This window comes from Platalea leucorodia, assembly GCF_965183815.1.
Source record: "Platalea leucorodia genome assembly, chromosome: Z".
Taxonomy (NCBI): Eukaryota; Metazoa; Chordata; class Aves; order Pelecaniformes; family Threskiornithidae; genus Platalea; species Platalea leucorodia.
In genome coordinates, this window is record NC_138858.1 from 49,019,727 (window position 1) to 49,043,758 (window position 24,032).

General features: G+C 37.9%; 1 protein-coding gene across 5 annotated transcripts in view; it reads left to right on the top strand.

Annotated features, from left to right (window-relative positions):
* Nucleotides 1-11,819, top strand: part of SPIN1 (spindlin 1) — a 55,761-nt gene extending 43,942 nt beyond the window's left edge. For all 5 annotated transcript variants that reach the window (XM_082335716.1, XM_082335717.1, XM_082335715.1 and 2 more), the window contains 4 exons: nucleotides 781-829; nucleotides 5,503-5,756; nucleotides 6,783-7,016; nucleotides 9,782-11,819. In XM_082335716.1, coding sequence (XP_082191842.1) covers nucleotides 781-829; nucleotides 5,503-5,756; nucleotides 6,783-7,016; nucleotides 9,782-9,981 — 737 coding nt within the window. In that variant the 3' untranslated portion in view covers nucleotides 9,982-11,819. The remainder of the gene's footprint in view (nucleotides 1-780; nucleotides 830-5,502; nucleotides 5,757-6,782; nucleotides 7,017-9,781) is intronic.
* Nucleotides 11,820-24,032: the final 12,213 nt, after the last annotated feature.

The following is a 24,032-nucleotide window of genomic DNA, read 5'->3' on the forward strand; positions in this document are numbered from 1 at the left end:
GTCTCCTGAGCAGGTTCTCTTACATATTGCACACAAGGAGGGTTTAAGGTTTTAAGAACCTTTTTTTTTTACTTTTTTTTTTTTTACATTGCATAGTTTTTGATTTGGCAGAATGTTACAACTGTAAAATGACCAGTACCTAGCAGAATATAATAATTGCAATATACAATTGTATCTCAATACAAACATACATATATTTACTGGTTTCTATAACATGCTTACCGTCACAGCACTGGGTGTCCCCAGTTACTGGGAAGGAATACATGGGTTGAAGCCAGCTCAAGCCTGTTGCTCTTCTCAAAGCTCTTTTTGTTCATTGTTCTGTTTTTATATGCTCTGTTAGGCTAAGACGTGTATATACTTCCCCAGTGCTGGTCTGGCTTACTCTGGAAGGCATGTATTTGCACCCTGTTGATTAATACAAGGGTGAAAAGTTACACACCCAGTTGATTCACTTAACTGTTGTAGCTGATTGATCATCTCAACTGTTATAGCCATTTTCCTAGAACAAAGACTGCACAGGTCCCTGTTGTGTTAAGTTCAGTTTTCTTTTTAACAGTTGTGGTCAGTCCCTCCTTCTGTTCATCCATGAGCTTCATGAGCATGTAGCCTGTATCTGTCTCTGCAGAGCCTTTAGTAGTTCATTGATCAGTCATAACATGAAGTATTTGGATTCTTTACATTTTAGCATTCAAAAGGAAGACTTTTGTATAAGGTGGCTTTTTTGGCACTGTATACACACTTTGTTTTTCAATAATTCTATCATCATTTATATTGTAGGTCATGCAGGAGTGTCTGCCAGCATGATGAAGAAAAGAACTTCCCACAAGTAAGTTGTTATATTTTTACTAAAGTATAGCTCTCAGTAACTGGAAGTACTGTTCTAGAAACATATCTGTATTGTTTCACTCACTTTGTTCTTGAAAATCATGTGGAATAATATTCAGTCTGTCTACATGTGTAGAGTCAGACTTTTAATTCTTTCACGAGGGTGATAGGAAAGAATGCCCCACAAATAGAGTTTTAAACATAGTTTTGACTGTTAATAGAAAATTATCCTTGAATACAATTTTGTAATTCTTTCTGGAATTCAGAGGGAAGGAGTTGTGAGCCAGAAATTAGCCACCTGTACTGGAGGATCTCTGTTCTCTGGCACAGAGTTCATGCATTGCCACCAAGCCAATAAAAACTGCAAAGTATGCTTACTGATAACTCCGCCTGGAAATAATCTTAGAAATACCTAATCTTGCATTCACTACAACTGTAGATTTGAAAAGGATTTTTCAGCTTTCTGAAGTAAAGAATATACTGAAATACTTTTGTAGGGAGGCTGCTATTTGTGTGTGAAGGATATGTGCTTATCCTGCACATTCATGGCATGTATTTTTCCCTCTACAACATTTCTAAATAGTAGCAGCTGAACATTGGTGAGTACCTGTGTGAAAATAGAGGTAATGTTCTGGGCGTAATTGGTCTTAGTGTCAAACAGCAAGATATCATACCTGGCTACATCTCTGGTGGGAGAAATCTAAGCTGGGTAAGTGTGAAACTTATTAAAATGTTACTAGCTGTATTTTAAGTGTAAAGTCGTATACTGGTGCATCAATCAAAAGCAATTTGTTCAGCAGGTGTTATTTTCTACAGTTAACATCGTTAATCACTGCTAACAGTGTTAACTGTTTCCCAGAGACAACACCTGATGTAAAACTGCTCTAATCCCTTCCACCAGCTCATCATTATCCATTCTTGTCCATCTTCATAGAAGGCAAAGAGAAACATTTATTTGTCTAGGGGCAGGTAGAGTTGGTTAAAACTTAATTTCTCTTGTTCTCTTTCAACCGCTCAGAGAAAGGAGTGTATGATGGGAAGACTATCAGAGGTGGGTTGCCTTTTGTACTTGAGGGTGGCTAGATTTGTCTTTATTGTTGTGGTCATATACACTTATTTAAATACCTAAATAGGCTGTAAATTTGTTAGCATAAAAGCTTTTATGGGGCATAAGAAGTTTTGATCCTAAGTGACATGATTTTGAGGCATTTTACTTAAGCATCCAGCTTAGTTTTGTGTTAATTTAGCCTAGTTCGATTGTTTATTAATTATTTAGTGAAGGTTTTTTGTACCGTACCAAACCAAGATGATTTCTTGAGTGCTGCTCCCTGGCTTGTCTGAGAATGAGGCAGAGTAGTAGACCATACTAGTTCACCATAAACAAGTAGGATATGAATGACCATGTAATAATATATGCTGATACTACTCAGAGTTGTTACGGTAGATTATGAGTTAGTAATGCATACTTTGTCACTGATTTAGTTATTTATTTAGTTACTCGTCATTTAAAGAAAAAGAGGAACAAGCCTACTGGCACTCGAAGGCCATCGAGGAGATTTTAAACTAGCTTCAGAAGGTTTGTGGCAGAGGAGGAGCCAAAAGCATGGAACAGGGCATGACTCAGTAATTGAGGATGTGATAGAATGAGCCGTGTGGATGAGTCTTCTGCACTCTTCTTTACTAAATGATAGTTATCTGTTGAGCCTTTTGGAAAGGGTTCCCATGGGTATAGGGCAGTTCTTCCAAGTGCTCTGTCAATGGGTAGTGGTAATCTCTGCCAATACGAAGCTGACCTCACTGGCATCAGATCAGTCAGTAATCTCCCAGATCTCATTCTTTCCACCCTTGGTGCATAAGGAAAGAGTACAAGAAATAGTGTAAGTATAAAACAATCCTTTCCTCATAGGCTCCCCAGATTTCCTGTAGTTGGGAATTCAAGGACTTCGAGGCGCAGGTTATACCTGCAATTTAACTGCAAGTGAACTTAACCATTTTGAATTTTTGGTCAACCATTTTGAATTTAAGCTAACTTGTAGTCTTGGTTCCTGCAGCATCTGACGATGAAATTCACAACTGTATGATTGCTTTTGAGGGATTGCAGAAAGTACTTTAAAACTTTTACCTCAACTAATGTGCTTCATAGTCTGAATATTGTGAAAAGTAGTTAATAACAATTCTCTCATCATCATTCTGCTATTAATGATAGGCTGTAATAAGATCACAATTATAACAAGTTTTGGGTCCTATTTTTAATAACTTTTCTGCTTGGCACCATAAAAGACTTGAAATTGTACTGGCCATTGCTGCTGTATTACATTTATACTGTTTATAGTGTTCCTTCCTGTTTTTCACGGTTGTGCGTTTTTTCACACCTGAGGGGTATGGTTTTCTTTCACCCTTCTGTTTTTTCCCTTAGTTCTACCCTGTGGTGTTTTTCTGAGATGAGATGATCAGGGGGGCGAAAAAAACCCCAAACCCTAATTAGATAACTTTGCTTGGTAGGATTATCGGGAATTGCCATTCTCCTTTTTATAAATGCTAGTTTGTCTTTTAAGCACAACCCTGCAGTAACGGTTGATTTTTCTGCTACCAGTCCTTTGCAGTTCTGCAGTACATTGGTTTCCTTGGTAGCAGGTGCCAAATAAAAGTTTGTGTGAGGACCATATAAATACAACTTTAAAATCTGGGAAGATATCTTTCTGCCTGTGTAGTCTCTAGAAAGTTTCTAAAGTATCCAGTTCTGATAATGAAACCTTCTCACGTAACTAGGTTCTACTTACCAGCTTACTGCCTTCAAGATAAGGAAGAGGATCTGAAACTTTTGGGGATTGCAGGGCCATTTACAATGAGGATGTGTCTGATGTGCCAAGAGCTATTTCCAGGACTTGCTGTTTTCTGTTTTTCCTGGCTCCATGTTTAACATGTCTAGGAAAATTGTTATCCAGTCTTCAAGAGCAAATCTTTGTGGAATTTTAAAGATAATTCTAATGAAACAGAAGGAAAAAACTGTGTTGGGCCTTCTGGATATAGCATCGTAGAATCTTTATGTACATTTGTATTACTTGGTGTATCACAGAAATACACTGTTGAGGAAATGAGAGGTTTGAGTTGGTTATTTGGTTGTCTTACATGGAACTATATTCATAGCTATTATTTATTGATGTGTGCTTTCTTACCACATGTTCAGATGCAAGAAGAAGTAGGTTTTCCATGGTAAAAGTTAGGAATACAAAAGCTGCAGTTTGATCTTGCTGGAAAGGTCAAATGATAACAAAAGTGAAATTTGACAAAACCCCCTGCTAAGATCTTTATGGTGAATTAAAGTCTGGAGGTGGGACAAGCTGCTGAAGCAATCACACATCCTGGTTTTAATAGTTATGATTACATCTTCAGCATTATGCATTCCAGTGTCATGTAGTGAGTGCATTATTCTGCAAGACTGCTTCCAGGACTTCAGTGGAATGATTATTGTTTGTCTTTTTTTGGATCATATAGGGACTCCTCTGAGAACATTCATCGTTCCTGGAGACATTTCTCTTTGGTCATTATCTCTAAGGAAGAATATTGTTTTCTGGAACTGATTTTCTCTTTCAGACGTTGCTTTTAAGCATGCTAATGGTGTACATATCTTATTGCCACTTAAATGGCATATGCTGCAAGTAGCAACGCAAAAATTTATTTTACAACTAGTTGACATTGATGAGAATTTTGATCAGGCAACCTGCTAAATAATCTTTTTAGGAATGAATAAGTGCATGGTAACATGCTAGAATAGATATCATATTCATTTCTTATCACCAATATACTGTCATAATGTTCCTTAGTTTCTTCCATTTGTATTCAAAACTGTTAACCAGTGTTTTTAATAACTGGCTAGAACAAGATGTGTATAACACTTTCAGTGATTTGAAACTGTCAAATACCTTACATGACTGTTGATCAGAACAACAACTGTTATTCACCAGATGGAATTTCCATGCAACTTCCATGAAACTATAGGCAGGACAAAAAAGTACATGTAATCTGTTTTCCACATTAATAAGTACCCCTTCTATTGCCATTACCATTACATATCACTTTTATTTTGCTATACTAAAAAGGAATGCTGGAGAAGTGTTGTTGCTACCATGTGTCTTTAAAAATACTTGGAGTCAAAAACATCTGTAAATGCAGAAGGAAGCTTAAATTTCCTTCAAGTGAATACAGAGGTTAGGGAAAACAAATGCCTTGGAAGAATTTTAGTCAGCCACCAGTAATGTTTGCAGTGACTTCTTTCTCCTGGGGCAGGAGTTGTGTTTACCATTCTGCAGAGAGCAACAAGGTAGTGAAGTTACAATACTGCCAGGTAACTTTGTGCTTTGAGACCTGATCAGGTGAGTTTTACTTTTGACATTCAGTGTAGCAAGGGCTAAAATAGTTATTTTGGCTTAAGCAAACTAGTTTTAGAAATGACTATTAGGAAACTGACCTTATAAAGCACATCAAAAATGTTTCACTGCTTTTCATTGTGGTTTTCTTTTTTCCAATGTAGTGTAATGTGCTTTATACCCTGGTTCAAATAAGGTGAACTAAGCTATAAAATACATTGCCATCTTAAAGCATACAGCTCTTCTCTGGAGTAGAATTTTGAATGTGTATGTACTTGTTTAATATTACATTTGTATCTGTGTACAGAAAGCATAGAAACAATGTGGGACCAAGCAAACCTATTTCTCAGCCACGAAGAAATATTGTAGGCTGCAGAATACAGCATGGATGGAAAGAAGGGAGTGGACCTGTAACACAATGGAAGGGCACAGTTCTTGATCAAGTTCCTGTAAATCCCTCTCTCTATCTTATAAAGTATGATGGATTTGACTGTGTGTATGGACTAGAACTGCACAAAGATGAAAGAGTTTCAGCACTTGAAGTTCTTCCGGACAGAGTTGGTAAGTGTTTTGGATTTTTATCCTAAATTCACATACATATAAGCTGACATTTACTATTAAATGTTCTCCACTAATCTCTCCAGACTTCCCCCAAGATAACATCTGACCACTTAAATGTTACTAGTCAAATTCATTTTTGTCACATGGCAGGTAGTCTAAATGCTCTATTTAAATTTTCTTGATTCCACAAAGATTTGATAATACCAGTGAGTGCAGTGTTGTCTTCTGTCTTTAAGTAGTATGCAGTACATTCTGTAGATTTGTTTAGACTCTTATCCCTAAGAACCATATGTAAAGTTAACATTGATATTTCTGTTAAAATTTGAACTCTAAGCCATCTTGGCTGTGTTGTCTGTGTCTGACAGTAATAATGTCACATTTTTCCTCATGTACTTTGTCTTAAGTACTTTTAATAATGGGGGGAAAAGGCATTTTCTAAGGGAAATAACTTGATTGGTAACAAGGCTTTTTGATTTTCAGAATTACCACTGGATTGTTAAACTGCAGGTTTTTCAAACTGCAAAGTTCAATATTTACCCAAGTAATTACTAGTTTATAAACAGAGTAAGCTGTTGCTTCTTCTGACTGCAAAGCAATTAGTGTCTAGACTGTCTAGCAGTGTCTAGAGTGGCGTTAGGGGGAACCAAACCCCAAAGTTCCATTAATAACTTCATAGAACTGTTCTGTGATTGGCCTCTCTTTCTCTTCTCCCCTGCCTGCCTTGCTCCCTCCAGCGTCTAGTTAAAATACAAAGAGTCTTCACTGCTATGGCTTCAATTGATCTCCCTTTACCTTGCATTATGATTGTTTAATCATAGGGATTACGATGACATATTGTTATTTTAACAACATTTCTAAAGTTCTGCAGTTCTTCAGTAGTAGACTCTCTGGAATGGACAGTGTTTGTTTTGTATGTGAATTGACTAACTTCCAATCAAATTTGTTTATCAATCGGGGTAAAGATTATTTTTCATAAAGACATATGTCTGTACTTTTGAATGAACTTATGAAATGCTGTCATTTCAGCTTCATCTCGAATTAGTGATGCCCACCTGGCAGACACAATGATTGGTAAAGCTGTGGAACACATGTTTGAGACAGAAGATGGCTCAAAAGATGAATGGAGGGGGATGGTTTTGGCTCGAGCTCCTATTATGAACACATGGTTTTATATTACCTATGAGAAAGATCCCGTCTTGTACATGTACCAGCTCTTAGATGATTATAAAGAAGGTGACCTTCGCATTATGCCTGATTCAAGTAAGTAGGCCAGTTACTGTTTTCTTCTGGACGGTGGCAGTTTTTTATATTAACATTTGCCTGTGGTTTATTTATGGACAGGAGAGTTGACAAACAAAAATCTTGCTTGTTACTCCCTTTAATTTTATTGTTTTTTTTAAGTATCACAGCTAGGAAATGTTATAGCACAACAAAGAACATCTGTATTAACTGCTGAATACTTTACTTTTATCAACAGTGATATAGGCAGGAAAAGCATTTTCCATAATTATTCCTAATTCTGCTGAAAATATGTATGTACTACTGTGGAGGAGTTTATGCTTGGATTTTTTAAATCGAAACGGACAAACCAGAAGTTTTCCACTGTTGTTTTCTTACAGAAGTAGCACAGCTTGTTGAGATGGCTCTTGATTTGTGTTTCTGAAGCATTTCTTGTGGGAATAATATTTTGGGGTCTACTAATACAGTCAGGTTAATTTTGTTGGGGTAGTTGTCTTCAGTGTGAAAAACTCTTGAGTAGTTTCTTGGGGGAAAGAAGTACTAATGTTTTGAAAATTAGTTTTCTCTCACATGTTGCAACACACTAGCAAGAAAAATATTTCAGTAGATTAGGAGGGATATTTTCCCCTTCCTTCTTGAAGTGGAAGTCTTTGGGGCTTTTCCTGTTAATACAGAAGTATTTTCACAGAATCAATATTGTTCAAGAGATTTGGATAAAAAGAGGAAAAAAACTTCTAAAGAATACTTCAGTTTTATTTCTCCCATGTATTTAAAATGCACTTCTCTGACAGGGGCAATCTGAGCTTTAAAGAAAATTAATAATTGGGATAACTGTAGCGGTTGGCTACATAGTGCTTTACATAAGTATTAGTTACAATTAATTTGTTGAGTTTGAAACTGTCTTCCTTCAGATCTAGCACTGATAACAGTCTGCTGGCTAAATAAACAAGTGGCGCTTATTTGAATAACGTCTGTGATAATCTCTCTAGATTTTTTTCCCTCCCACTCTAACAAAAAGCAATGTATTTGCTTGTAAAGAGTGAGCCACAAATGTTAATGGAAAAACGTAACCTTCTTCTTCCTAAAGAAATAAAGCAAGCTCCTTCAGATTTAAACCTTCAAATAATTTGTTCTTTGTCTTAACTATTAAAAAGGACTTGGAATGTATTTTAAGTCTGCTTTGCTTTCTTTCACCTTTGGGTGTGTAGGTAGGGAAAGAGCTTATATGCTTTCCATTTAAGAGTTAATTGGTTTTAATGCACTTTTCCCTCCATGCTCACCACAAGACTACCTACTGCTTACCTGTTTCAAAAACACTTCTAAGTATTTGCTACCTTCCCTGAATCTGAATGCTTTTCTGATGTTTTGAATTGTGTCCTTGAGTCAATGATTAGATGTTAAGAGTAGTATTTTTCAAATCAGATTTTAGAATACTCGGACGTATGTCTGTAAATTTGATGGAACTTGCCATAGTATCATAACTAAAATTTCTAGGGAACTCTCTCCTGTCAAATACAGGCTTTGCATATGTGAGGAAACTAAAATTCAGATAAGTCCTTTTACGCTTTTTTTCGGGAGGGGAAAATATATTGCTGGATCTGGTACTAAAACTTTGTCAACACTTCATAGTTCCTTCTACATGAAAATGTAAGAGTTTTTAACATGCATTTTTGCCAAGGAAGAGTCTTTACATAAAACTGATACTAAGAGGATAATAACTGTGTATGACAGTGTGTTTGTAGAGGAACTGAAACAAAAATTGAAAGCTAAACTTCCTATGTTTGTGGAAGAATCTTAAGTGTAAGTATAATCCAATCTATTCATTTCATGTTTGGGGTTTTTTTTTCTCCTTTGGGAGTTCTTTCACGGCTCACAGAACTGAAAAGTAAATGAGTGAAATCTGTAAGGGATTCTTAATGCAAACTTGGAACAAAACATTAATTCAAAGGCTTAGGATTTCCAGAATAAAAGCCACATTAGGTGTGACCATTACTAAGAAAATTCCTCACTGGAATACAAACACAAGTTTATCTAAACTAGTCAAAAAGACAAGCTGAGAAAGAAGGTGTGGTTAGCTTGCAGTTCTCCAGTACAGTGCTTTTACCTTTTATCACATTTATTCTGTGATATTCTTACATTCTTATAACCAGCCCCTTGGCAATTGGCGTGTTACAAATGATGCCTTTTTGTATACAAATTTAGCATAGGCATCATCTAAAATACAAGGATATTTCTGGCTAGGTTTTGCTAGATAAGCAAATAATATGGTTAAACTTCACCAACTGTATTATTCCAATGTGGAGTCAAAAGCCCCTTTTAAAAAGGAGCTTATACTTATCTTAGGAGAGATGTTTTTGTTGCAGTGGTATGCATGCACTGAAACTTTGAATAATGTGTGTGGGAAGAGGGAGGTTTCATTTGACTACTTCTCTGCTAAGGAGACCCAGTGCCTTTTTCTGCTGGTGGCCTAAATTAAGTTATCCACAGACATTTTCTGTAACTTGTACGTAAACCTTCATGTCAAGAGATTTACTTCTCTTACCAATCAAAGTGCTGGTTTTGTCTTAATAAAACTGAAGACAGTATTACTTGAAAATTTTTCTGCAATTGTACTTTCTAGGAGCATGGCAGTCATTAGGTGCTTGTCTGAAGAAAACTGATTTTCTACATACTCTGTAATTAAAACTTCTGATTGTTTTGTATGAGTTTTAAAGAAAACTGCAGTTGTCTTCCATATTGAAAAATTCCATTAATGTCTACCAAAGTACGCTGTTTTTGTGTTACAGATGATTCACCTCCTGCAGAACGGGAACCAGGCGAAGTTGTGGACAGCCTGGTAGGCAAACAAGTGGAATATGCCAAAGAAGATGGCTCAAAAAGGACTGGCATGGTCATTCATCAAGTTGAAGCCAAACCATCTGTCTATTTCATCAAGTTTGATGATGATTTCCATATTTATGTTTACGATTTGGTGAAGACATCCTAGACGTCATCATGAACTTTTGCCAAATTTGTGGAACTATTAAATGTAAAATTTGTAGACACAAAGACTTGACTGCTTTCCAGTTTAATGAAAGCTTAAATGTCCCTGCGAACCCACAATCTCTGCCAGCAAAACTGTTTTGTTCTGAATAATATAAACAAACATGACACATTTTGTGTAAGAGAACTCCTTTACTTGAAGGAAGTCAATATATTTGGGCAGGAGGGAGTTAATAGCAAAGAACAGCTGCAATTCAAGCTGTGTAAAGTTGATCTAGTATTGTAATCATTAATCTAAATTTTTTTCATAGATTTTAACTTTTTCTTCAACCTTGCACTCACCTGTTCAACTGCCACATGCAAGTGTAGTTTGATATTTTGATATGCCTTCTTTTGTAACATTAAATTTAATTTCTTGGCTACTGGCAGTCCTTGTTTTCAGGGTTGGGACAGAGGTGACTTTTCTGAAAGGTTTAAACAGTTGGTGCAGCACTGAGGAGTGCCTAACCCAAGTAACATCAATCTGCTGTGTTTCTACACTTTATTTCAAATTTAGCTTTTCAAGAACTTGCAGTACATGCAAATACTTGTGCATTTTTAGTAGTCACAGGGCAGTAGGATATCAAGTGTTTGACTTATGCACCTTTCAGTGAAAAGGCTTTAAACTATAAAAATATATTTAATCTGTATAACCAGTTAATTAGAAAATACAGGTTAATGGCCCGTATTTACAAGTTGTAGGAACCAGTAAAATACATGCAACAAGGCTGCCTTCAGTCCTAAATGTACTTCTTTGTTTGTTATACACACTTCTTAGCAAAACCCAAGTGCTTGGTGCCACAACTTTAACAGTATATATGCTACTTCAGAAGACTTTAGACTACGCATTGGCAATCAGTAGTCTCTCATTTAATATCAAAACCTAGCAACCTGAATGTTTGTGTGTGGACTTAGAAGCCTAACAGTAGTTAATATTTTACATGGTAAATACAATCTCATGCCAGGGGGGCGGGGGGTGGGGGTCCTTTTACATTGAAGACTTACGTTAGAGAAGGAGAAGCATTTGTTGCCTTCTGCTCAGTCTGTTGCATTTCTTTGTTTGTATGTTTGTTTTGTTTTTAACCATTTTGGTTCAAGAAGGCATCTTCCCAACTTACTCTTTTTCTGGCTTTTCCACATAAGGAGTGTCCGGACAAATCTACAGCTTAAACCTGTTGTTGCCTTTTGTGGTGTACATTGTACTTGCTTTGAGGTATGCTGTTAACGTGAATTTCATTCTATGAACACTAGAGTTCTGCATGCCCGTGGTGTACTATCTAATGGAAGCTATAGGCAGTCTCAGTGGTTCAGTCATCTGCATTAGATTGTGGATGTAAATAGCAGCCCACAACAGCAAAATCCTTTCACGGTTTTAATCTTGCAAGATAGTTGTAAATGAAGATTAGGATTTTTTAAGTGTGGCAGCTTTTAAAAGTATCAGAATTGCAACAACGATCAGCACAGCAATGTTATGTTATTGTCATGTTACATTAAGGCAGAGCTCTGCAAGTTTCAACAAACTGCTTCACAGAAATACAGTATGTGAAGACAGTCAACACTGTTGATGGAAGGAACAAATACTCTGATAATCCAACCTTATGCCATTAGTGGAAGGATGCAGGAGAGGTGCTGTTAATCAGAGATCAGAGGTCCGGATGACCTCTATTGTGGGTATTGATATTGAAGACTCAGTGGTTTAAGCCCCTTTCTGTCCATTTTTTTGCCTGATTTCATATTTTAGCCTTAAGGCTTGTGCCTCATTATGCTGTTGAATGGTAATAAATACTCTCCATATAAATATGATACCTTAATTCTTTGTCCATTGCTACTATATTGCATTATGTCCAGTATTACATCATGGGCAACCAAAGGCAGGCTATTGTCTTTCAGTGAATAGTTTCTCAATGCAGTCCTTAAGCACTAAGTACCCGAGTCGTAAATGTTCCTTGTGTTTTGAACAAAGTGAGCAGATTTGCAACACAGTGTTTTCATCCTGCAGATCTGTTATGTGTTTTCTATTGACTCTTAAGAGTCCTGCATGTAAATCTCAAAGCTGAGCCTGGCTCCATGAGCCCAAGTTGATATTTGTGGCACACGAATGAGTGAGTGTATTGATTATACACAAGATACCTGAATAACCTAGTACACTGAACTTTGGGCTATATATCTGAGGAATTCAAGGTTTGTTTTGAAATATCTGAGGTTTAGGTCTACTGGAACATTTTTAGCATTAGGCTTGCATTTGTGGGTTTTCTGCAAGCCTCTTGAATACACCACATATTCTGCCAATTAGAGTATAATCTATAAACTGTAAATTTTATGGTTGTTTTTAGATGTCCCCGTCGTCTGTTGCGTGGATATTTCTTTTCATCTTTTTTTCTTCTTTCCTTTTTTTTTTTTTTTTTTTTTTTTTTAATAGCTTAAACCACCTTTTTGAGGCTTGAGACTAATTCCACTCCCTGCCCATCTGCTTTGGGCTTTGTTTTAGGCTCATGTTTCAGATCTGCATGCAGTGCTTGCGTTACCCTGGTAACTAAATGTTGGTTCCTTGTTATAGGGGTTCAACATTACTTTCCAAAATCACATAGGGCTTGTGATGGCACAAGCCATGGATCTTTGTATAAAAGTTATTCGCCTTTCACATTTACCTGCTGTAGTATTGTTGTATATTGTGTGTGTGCGTGTGTGACGTCAGGCTGCCATGTAAAACTTTTTAAAAGGAAAAAAAAAAAAACAACAAAAAAAAACCCAACCTTAAATGCAGACCATCCTTTTTTGCATGCTTAGAGGGTTAGAACGTTCAATGTAACAAACTAAAGTTGCATGTTAAAATGTTTAGGTTTTTGTTTTGTTCTGTTTTTATTTTGTGTTCAGTTTTTTGTGAATTTGCTTATTGTGCTGTTTTAATGGTTGTTAGTAGGATTAAATGCACCGGTGAGACGAGCATAGTGCCAACGGAAGGTAATTTTCCAGTTGTATGTGTCATACAGCATTTGAAGGGACCATGTATTCTGTTAAAGAAAAAAATAAAATCACAGTTGATTAGCAAAACACTACATTTTTCTTGTTTCTTTTTGAGTGCCAAACCCTAAACTATGTTGGAGTAGACTATGGGGAAAACCCTTTTTATTGCAACAGGTAGAAGCCACCTTTAAATGAATTATTTAAAAAGGGAGGCTTTATCTTCAGATAGAATTGACTAGTTGCTTCAGGGAAAAGAATTATGGTAAAAACAGTTTCTGGTTCCTTGAAAATGCTGTGCTTTTGTATTTTACATCATTAGTGCAATTTGGATGGTTCTTGGTATGTGTATAGTTCAAAGGTCTTCGTGTTCACATTTTAAAATTAGGTAATGACTTCATCTTTAGAGCTTGGTTTCATTATTTTTATTTTATTTTGAACAATGTAGACAGTTCCCTGTTCTCTGCATTTAGAAGTATAAACACTTTAAATCTGTTACTTAATTCTGTAAGTAATTTTTATAATTATGATGTAACTCTATCCTTAAAACATTTAAAATAAACCCTTTATGTGCAACTTATGACTGTAAACTTTGTTCTCATGAGCAAAATGTAGTGATGTGATTTAAGATTGTGAAGAAGCAGTTTCTTCAGTTTTCTAATTAAAAAGGATTTATTATTTTAATGCTGCGCCATATATGCTGGTATAATACTTACCCTATGAAATAAGTTTGCTTGCAAAGCCAAATGTTTGTTCTTTTTTCCAAGTAGGTATAAAAGTTGGTAAGATGGAACTTAGCTAAAGTGAAGCATACTGCTTAAATTGTATTTTACCAAACACAGAAAAAATCCAGGGGATTATGCAAGTCTGTGAAGGAGTCTCTCTTTCCAGAACATACAAAATACTTCAGCAGTGGGGAAGAGCAGAAGCATTTGGCAGTGTTTAGGTGATTGATTTGTCTGCTTTGAATTAATAAAATTCAAAATTCAATTAAGGACATTTTACTGATGATAAAAAAGCAAAGTTGATCCAAATTAGAGGTTATGAGCAGAGAAGATAACATCGCCATGCTGCAGATTTTTTTAAGTCCTGTAAGTTCTGATTAATGCATGAAGACTTAATTATTTTATGTTAAATAACTAAGGCAAACTTTCAGTATTGAACAGATTTTCTTTATTCCTACCTCTTTTTTGATAATAAAGGGGAAAGTGTTATACGGATACCCCAAAATACATTTTTTGGCACCAAGCTCATTAGATGTACACTGAAGATCTTGGAGCATGCCAGCATTCAGTTGGGATGAATGCCCACGAAGCCTCTTCAGTTCCCTTAGTTCAGTGTCCTGCTTATTGTATCCTGTTGCCTGAGAGACTCGTCCCCGTGAAGATTTATATTGCATACATCTGCTGATTAGGGAGAGTCTGAGGCTTTGCTTTAGCAAGAGTATCACATCCAAAAAGCAGATGTTAATCTGGGTGAGCTGGCTACGTTAAATTATAGTTAAAAATAGATACACTAACATTTTATACTAATGGCTGAACCTGTTCTGTATTACCTCTGATAAACCAACCTCAGTTTTGTAGCATCTCATCTCTTCATAGAAGAAGGAGCCCTATGAAAACAAAGATATTTTTGTTCTCTATTACTGCAGTAATGAAACTGCCCCGAAAGCTGGTTACTTGGGAGCTCATTTACAAGCAGCTCAAATGTTGATGTTTTGAGTAATGTCCCACAGATTTAGGAGGGTGAGGATAGGAGTCCTACCCAGAGCTACTTTTCACATCTGTCATATAAACAGGTTGTATTTTCAGGAAAAAAATAGCTTCTCTCTCTGCTCAGTGAGTTTTTTTATTTTGTAATGAAGTAATTTTTGAAATATTCATGCTGTAAACATTTGAGCTGCTGCTGATTTCAGTGGACTCCATTGTTTTTTGTAAAGGATAAACTTTAGTAAGGATATTTTGGGGTAGGTTGGGCTGCTGCAATTTAAGATTATGAAGGTCTAAAAGGAAAAGTAAGAACAGGTGAAGGAAACGACAGGTATGTGCTTCCATCCTTAACCACTGAATAATAAAAGATTTTTACTTTTTGGCACACTTAGAAGCATTTTTTCGATCTAACTCTAGTTTCTTCTTCAGTGGGTAAGTTTCTGCCTTGGCGTGTTACATCGTTTAACTCTCTTCTCTGCCAATATCAATACCTTACCATTTTAATTCATTTCAGGATTGGCAGCCTGGGAAAGTTATCAGGCTACTAAGCATTTTTTTCAGGCTCTGCTCTTTCTGTTTTAATAGTTTACTGCCCTGTGAATTCCTTGATTCCTCTTCCAAATTCAGAGTGCAGAGCTGCATGTGCACAATATACAGCTATGTAGGCAGAACAGAAAGTAGCTGGGGTCTCAGCAGTGTAAACAAGGTGGTGTCTACTTAACGTTTTCCTATTCTATTTAGATGTTAATTACAGATTCCTGCACATTATTTTTCTGAAATCAGTTACGTTGTGTACAATCACTTGTATACAATGCATGTAAATGGTTTTGTAGCCTGACAGTTAAAAAACCTATATGCTTTGACACTGGTCCACCCACCCCCGTGCAATTAATCCTTAAATTTACTTGTATTCAATGGACTCTGACTTTTACAAGTCCTTTTTGAACGTTTTGATGCATTTGTTGTCATGTTGTTCCTCAGGTCTCTGCACTAAAGACTGACCTGTTCAAAGCTAACTTTGGTAATGAACATGGACATCTGCACGTTTACTTTGACTTGTGCAAACTGCTTTTGTTATGCAAGAATGTTCCACCCAGACCTGACATTTGAGAGGCATATTTTTGTGGATAAAATAATCAACACAACCTTACACTACTTTAAATGCACATTCAAGTTAAATCAGAGTGGTTTCGTGTGGACAGCCACTACTTTGGAGGGGAGAAGGCTGGGGGAGGCGGGGCATGTTATTATGTTTGTATGGAAGATTGCTCAGTGACAGGGCAGCTAGTCCTTTAAATATGAGAAAGGAAAGGTAAGATCCTTACACGTTTCACTCAACCAGATTTTGGGCTGATGATTTTTAGTCCTGCTGCACTAACTAGCTACACATGGTATGTGCTCACCTTTGAACTGGACTGTGGGATGACGTCTTAAATTATCTTCACAAAGACTTTTTATCTTCTACCACTGGAGTCATGCACTGGGAACACTGGTTGTTACGCTTTCCATAAAAGTTCTAACTAACTGTTTACTAACTCCTAGCCATTTTTAACTTACAGAAGCAGATGTCTAACTTAACTTCTCATGAATTTAATGAATTAAAAACAAAGTAAGTAACCTTCTAAACTGTAAGAGCAAAATAAATCAACACTAATAGCAGAAGCATGAGAGAGGAAATCTATAATGATTCAAAGGTCATGCTCAAGAGTGTAGAAAGGATAGCAACAGCAAGTTATACAAGTAACTTTTTGCTACATTACCACCTGTTTCATTATGGAAGGTTGAAACTGTGTCTTGCTGAGAATCCTCATTAATCTCAGGCTTTGTTCGCTCATTCTCAGTTTTCTGCCTTAAAAGGATATTCGTTCTCCTGACACAAAATTCTCTTCTATTGTTAGTGAGGCTTAGTGTATTGTCTACTCAGAAGCTGGCAGATAGAAAGAACAAAATGAAAAAGTGGAGTTACGGTGCAGTTTTCTGAAAAAGTGAGGTAGAAAAGCTAACAACTTTGATTCAGAATTTCTGATGGTGGGGGGCGGAATAAATGGACCCAGTCCCTACTGATCATAGTAGATGAGAACTGAACTGAGAATAAAAGTTCATTCCAAAAAGAATGAAAGACTAACCAAGAGGATGCTCATAATATACAATAAGCACAATGTATTAGGTTTTACTGAGGAGAAAAGAAAATTAAGATTAATTATTGCCTAGCATGGGCAATACTTTCTAATGCTGTAAATCCAAACATCATTATCCTGGTCTTTAACTTGATATTACAAGGCTAGCGATGTACATGGGAGAAGATTCATAGCATTTTCGCTTCCACAGAATTAGTTTAACACATGGAAATCCTCATATTTAAAACGTAATCAAATTATGCAGGCAAATGGCCCAAATTAACATCATATGTGCTCTGAATTTTTAGTTCAACAAATAACACTCTTGCAGATAACAAAATTACAACTACCTAAAATTACTACTAATTACCACTAACCAATCACACTCTTACAGATAATCTGAAAGTGTGAAAAGAGAGATCTGAATGGCCTGAGACTTTTATAGAATACAGTCATGTGTGTAAGGAAGGAAAATGCTCGAAGAGTGCTAAAATCTCACTGCAGAAAACCTGTGATGCACGTGGTCATATCCCTGAAAGCCATTTTTTACTTTGTGCTTTGAGATCCTCTTCTGTGGAGTAAACACCTTTTTTTGCACTCAACATAGGTTCTAAACTGCAAAGATAGGTGATGCTGGTGACTTTGACCACTTGAGTCAATAAAGAACAAAGGAACGTATGCACTGTGCTGCTGCAGACAGAAATTTGAATTCTGTAGAGATATCTGCTTTTCCATAAACTATCATTATACCACTGGCAAACATCTTAGAAATAACTAATGCAATTTCAAGGTTTGGTTTGGTTTGGTTTGGTTTGGTTTGGTTTGGTTTGGTTTGGTTTTCTTACTAGGATTAGTCATTAATCTTGAATGGCTACTTGACAGGGCAAAGGTGCAAAATAACCACCAGAGAAAATGTTGCAGTGGAGTGAAGAGGAAGTCACCTGGCCACCTGACTGAAATCCTGAACTGCCCTTTGGGATGGCAGGGAGACAGCAGGCTCCAGCAAGGTACAGCGGCAACTGAACCCACTTTTTACTAGGATCTCTACCATAGCTATAAGAACAGAAATACTTAGTTCTGAAGCAATAATCCTTTAATCACTGGGCCAGATTAAGGTTGATCCTGTCCCATGTTGTAGTGCTCTCTTTGCAAGGTGATTAACAACGAGTAAGGAAGGCTCTGTCTTGATGCTCTGGTACTGGGGGAGTCCTGTCCCTTTCTGTGTCTGTTACTTGTTTTCAAGGTCCAAGTCCATCTCACAGGGAAGATTTTGTGCCACAGCCAATCGGAGTTGCAGAATGTGATGTGGTTTCACTGTGAACATGGAAGACTTACGCTTTGAGGCTTCTTTAAAACTTAACTCCCTATCTATGCAGACAACAGACCTGCCCTTCTAGCAGCAAATGACCTGTAGAGCTTCCAGGTCCTTGCATCCTGGGCCTGACTTTCTGCCTCTTCACAGTGTTCTGTTTGCAGGGATCTGTTCCCATGGTTTAGCCCCAGAACCGTCCCTGGAGCAGCCAGTTTTCAGAGTTAACAGCCTTCCGATTTCTTGAAAATGAAGAAGATAAAGATGATTGAGTTAAAATAATTCCTCCTCTGAATTGTTTCAGCCATAGAACAAGTTTTGGGATGAAGTTATTCTTGGGATGCAAGAATTTAAAATAGCTGTATTGGGTGTACATGGCAAGGTGTTGGCAGCAGGGAGGGTCTAGGGGTGGCCTCTGTGAGAATAGGCCAGCAAGCTGCCCCTGTGTTGGACGCGGCCAGCCTCAATGGACCCACCACAGGACATGGCTGAGACCATCAGCCAAGCTGGTGGCACCTCTGGAAAGTGTATTAGAGAAAGGGTACAAAATGCTGCACAGCAGCTGTGAGAGAGGAGTGAGAAAAACGTGAGAGGAAGAACCCTGCAGACACCAAGGTCAGTGAAGGAGGGGGAGGAGGTGCTCCAGGCGCCGGAGCAGAGATTCCCCTGCAGCCCATGGTGAAGATCATGGTGAGGCAGGCTGTCCCCCAGCAGCCCATGGAGGTTAACGGTGGAGCAGATATCCACCTGCAGCCTGAGGAGGGCCCCACAGTAGAGCAGGTGATCATGCCCTGAAGGAAGCTGCAGCCCATGGAGAGCCCATGCTGGAGCAGGCTCCTGGCAGGACCTGTGACCCCGTGGAGAGGAGCCCACACAGGAGCTGCTTTTCTGGCAGGAGCTGCAGCCTACGGGGGAGCCACGCTGGAGCTGGAGTTCCTGAAGGATTGCACCCTCTGGAAGGGACCCCTGCTGGAGCAGTTCATGAAGAACTGCAGCCCATGGGAGAGACCCCATGCTGGAGCAGGGGAAAAGTGTGAGGAGGAAGGAGCAGCAGAGATAGTGTGTTATGAATTGACCACAAACCCCATTCCCCAGGTCCCTGCACCACTTGACAAGGGGTGGAGGAGGTAGAAGATTCAGGAGTGAAGTTGAGCTTGGGAAGAAGAGGGGGGTGGGAGGAAGGTATTTTTGGTTTTGTCTGTCACCATCCTACTCTATTCTTAATTGGCAATAAATTAATTTTCCCCAGGTCAAGCCTGTCTTGCCCATGACAGTAATTGGTAAGCAACCTCCCTGTAGAGGACTAAGCTGGATTCTGCAGGAAGTCTCACACAGCCTTACACTTCTCATAAGGCACAAAAATGCAGGATCTAATGTTGGATGATTCTGACCCTGAAAGGGATGCACGTAGTCACGGGTCTCACCACAAAAAAAAATATCTACTTAATTACACTAAACTGCCCAAAGGCTAGAGATTGAAGAGGAAAGAGTGTCTGAACTCAAATGAACTTCACCAGAATTTTATTTCAGTATTTTTCCACTGCAGCAGGCACAAATGTTGTTCCTTGTTGCCATGCTGCTGCTGTATTAAATGACTCTGAATTGCTTCCCTGTTGTATCTGTTTGGAAGTCAGAAATGCTACAGCACTGATATTTAGACTACCTAACACTATTTGGCAATTTGATATACGCTAGCCAGGATAAAGTTAGACGCAAAGGATGGTTGAATCAGGCTTTTCGTACTGCAAGGAGAAATTCATATACCTTTGCTATTTTCCCAATGTTCAGCGCTGCTATAATTTAAAACCCAGGGAACAATGCAAAGAATGTAGCCCTAGTTGTTGCACTTCTTATAATAGATTGCTTGCTTAGTTAGAATCTATTAATAAGTTTGAGTATTTCCTGATTAAAAGAAAAAATATTTCTTGTAATCTAGCAAATTCAGCTAATTTATAAGTCTTTGTAATGGCATTCTTTCTTCCTTGCTATTGTTTATTTGTGCCAAGAACGCATATTAAGCTGGGACCCAAGGGTATGTTCCAAATGTTAGTATAACAATTGTTATCTATAATAATTACCACCTGTTATTTGTAACAATCCATTGCTTAAAAAAAAGGGGATATTCCTTACCTGAACAGTATCTTCTGTACTAAAATGTTCTGGTTAATTGGTAGCCATTACAGCTCTTATTCAGTCCTGATTTGACACTGGATCTCTTTGTGGTAAGAACGATACGCTACATTCCAGTATCTCTCTTACCCGGGGAAAGCAAGATTCCCTTACAGCTAGCCTTTGATGCCTGCAGTATGCTGTTAGGCACTAGACAGTCTGAATTGCAGTAATAAGACTGTAATTTAAAGAACCTATGCACTACTTATTTGGTTAATTTTCCTACTTGAAAAAAAATATTGTTTTTTCTTTTGTGTTTGGAGGTTACATAGGGAAAATAGACCCAAGAACAGTCATGAAAGAACATTCACAAAGTATTTGTATTACTGCTGACTATGTAATAATGACCCGTTTGTTTGGGTCTCCTGATCCCAGCTGAGGAAACAGTGTACCAAACGTGGCAGCTCTAAGGAGTGCTATGAATACCCAGTAACTATTTTAGTTGGCAGATTGTGTATTGCAAAATTGATTTTTTTTTTGGCTCAGTATTTCTTTGTGCACTGGTCCCTTTTCACAGCTCATTGGTTAATATATTGGGTTGAGACTAAGAAGCTTGCTTTCTTCTCTTTTGTGAGTCACTGTGTACACTGTGGATAGTAATTTTACCTGTTTTCTCATCAATAACTCAGATTATAACAGCTCTCTCCTGTAAGGCATATTGATATGTACTGTGAAAGTGAATTAAAAAACAACCGTTTCATCTAGTATCAATGATTGCTATATATTTAACTCTTTAATCCACTGGTATGTTTCCTTTATTCTGTGTGTTCCTTCCCCTGATGTCTCCTTTGGGGTCTGCGTTTCTGAGTGGCTAGTATTCACACACAATGGGATTGTCCAAGGGCAGTTTATAATCTGACTTCTTCAGGGATTGCATTCCATATAGTTTTGCCCAACCAAAGATTATCTTTATTAGGTTTGTCACCTCTGTTTTTTTTAATTAGAGTATAATTAAGTACATGGTGTGCTAATGATTAAATTGTACACAGGTTCAACAAGTCCTCATCCAGGTAGCACCCTCCTTTGAGTACATTTAGTCAGCTTTTGCCTTATGACTGTACTGTACATGTATATGACTTGACATTGTCAGTTGTGTTATAGAGGCATGTATGTCCTACAGACGGCTTAAGAATTATAAGCAGATTGAAACCTTGCGTTTAATACTTTTTCACTTAAAAATCCAGCAATCATGCATACGCTGCAAGTTATAATTGTACTCATAAGAGACTGCTTATTGCAAGTGCTTACCGGATCGAATCCTTTGCTGCTCAGAACAGTGCGAGTTATGGAAAAGGTGCACAAAGGAGAGAGAGTGAAGGGTATGTTCATTAAAGACTGAGACAGGCTTTCAGAACCTTCTCCTAGTTTAACCTGTATGTAGCCTATAGAGACATTAGCTCTGCCACCAGAGGTGTATGGAATTACACTGCCTTGAGCGTATACTGTATTATATAGGAGTTACCAAGTTTGAACATTTTTTACTTCCATTTCACGTCTCTGTCTCTTTCTCAGCATGCTGCCCTATATCACTGAAAGCGTGACTTTATTGATGCAAGCTCTTAATATATTTTTTAAAATTCTCATTTGCTTGTCAAAGCCTGGATATGTAATTAACTTCAGTGTTAATTGAAGCAAAACACAAGGGAAGTAGGATCATCTTTTCAATGTGAGTACAAACAAAATTACATTCTTGCTTTTAGATTAAAAGACAGAACTAAATACTGGTACATTAAAATAATATAGTGAATTCTATAATAAAAAGCTTGGTTTCTAGCAAAATCAGAAGTGTAATGTTTTGTGGTGGGAGGTTTTTATCTCAGTTGTTTTACCCTGGAATTCCCCAGAGGCTTCCCCTGGATGACTATTGTTTACAAGTTTTCTGATGGTGTCATCTCAGAGCGAATACACTCCCTTGAGAAAGGACCACAGGTTCTGTATAAAAAGCTCCATTATTACCAGCCCAAGTGGAGATTAGGGAATGGAATAAATCATGATAGTGTTAACACCCCTAATGAGAATAGTCCTAGAAAACATTTGTAGCTGAAACAGGCTTTAGCCGTGTGGGTATAAATCCTAAAAGGAAACTTTTTTTAAATTGGTCCATGCTAGTGTCACAGAGAACTGGCAAAATTCAGTCAAATCAAAGGCAGGTGCAAGATAAGACTTTCTGTGATATGCAGCATTTTCAGTGAATCTGTGATGTCCTGACAGAGTTGATCACCGTAAGTTTCCCAGGGAAGGTATCTGGTTTCTCATGATTAGTAGCTATTCCTTGAATAGTTTCAAGAACTTTAGTGTCACTGTCATTGAGATGTGATCTGGAGCACACCAGCCAATAATTTACAAGCTAGTACGTGTGCATGTGCCTGCCCTCTGTATGGACAGGGTGTGGCTCAAGCCATAGTCTTCTACACACGTTTTAACCTTTTATCACATCTCGTGTTGTTTGTATGCTTAGGGAAGGGGGAAGCGTACCCAAACTAAAACAATTTAAGGAAGGTAGTACAGTTATCTTCTCCTATACAAGATCATTCTTTTTACCAGCTACAGGAATTGCCAGAGGTAAAAAATGGCAGTTGCTTTGCATGCAGACAGGCTTTCGGCAAGTTACACACACAGGGAGCAGCGAAGCACTGTACCAGTTACAGCTATACTCCCTGTCGGCTTGGACTCCCTTCTTGGCTCTTTACATTTCTCAACAAGCTTAGTACAGACAACTGTGAGCTCAAACCTTGTGCACCTTGTGCATCCATCTCGGTCTCCCTGTGGAGCTGTAGGTAGCTGGGAACTTTTCCCTGCGTACCCAGAGGCCTCGAAGCCAGTCTCGATACATCCTTTTCTCATGGAATAGTACCGTATCTGGCTAACCAGCTTTCTAACCTGTAGCGGTGAGATGGTTGCAACTTCCTTGGGTCATTGCTTCAGGTCATACTATCTGAGAAAACATGCTTTCACTGGCTGAAGGAGGAATTGGTAATAATATCAATAACGAGCCTACGGTAGCCTGAACTTACACGGAAACTTTCTTCCATTTTCCTGTGACTCTACAGGCTCCAAAACCTCCGACCGCATCCTGTTTCACAAGTGGTCTCAGAAAGGCAGACAGCGTGGCAAACCAAAGGCTCAGGTGAGCTGAACTTCCCTCCTGTGCTATTTTAAGAAGAGGCAACCTTTCACAGCTCCTTTTGTCTCCTACTTCTGACATCAGGTGGAAGTCTGAAGGGGGGAACAGCACAAAACAGCATTCAAAACTTGGAGAGAGGATTGATGGGAGATGTGAGAGATGGGAGGATTACATTGTTTTAAATGTCACTTCTGTGTTGGAAACAGATACTTGGATTTGAAAACAACATAGCTCAACAGTCCGTGAAAATGGAGAAATATTGCATTTGAATAAAAACCACTTTCCAAACATCTAAGCAATTTTTTTTTCCAGTAAAACATCTGAAGAGTAATTACAAATTAGTCAGATATACTAGGACATAAATAAAAAGGCCTGATTTGTAAAGATTAATTTGCGTATAAACAAATCTCTTAGAAAACAATAACAATGGCTGAACTCTTATGCTTTTTTAAAGATGTGAGCTTTTGCACAAGAAGCAAGCAGTCTTTTACTTAGCAGTATATCTGCACAATGAAAGGAAAAAAGGGGTAAGAGAAAGGGCAGGTGAATGCATCTCCCAAATCAAACTGATCCCACAACTGGGCAGTTACTTTTGATGAAGCTTATCGGAAAAAAAAACAATATTAC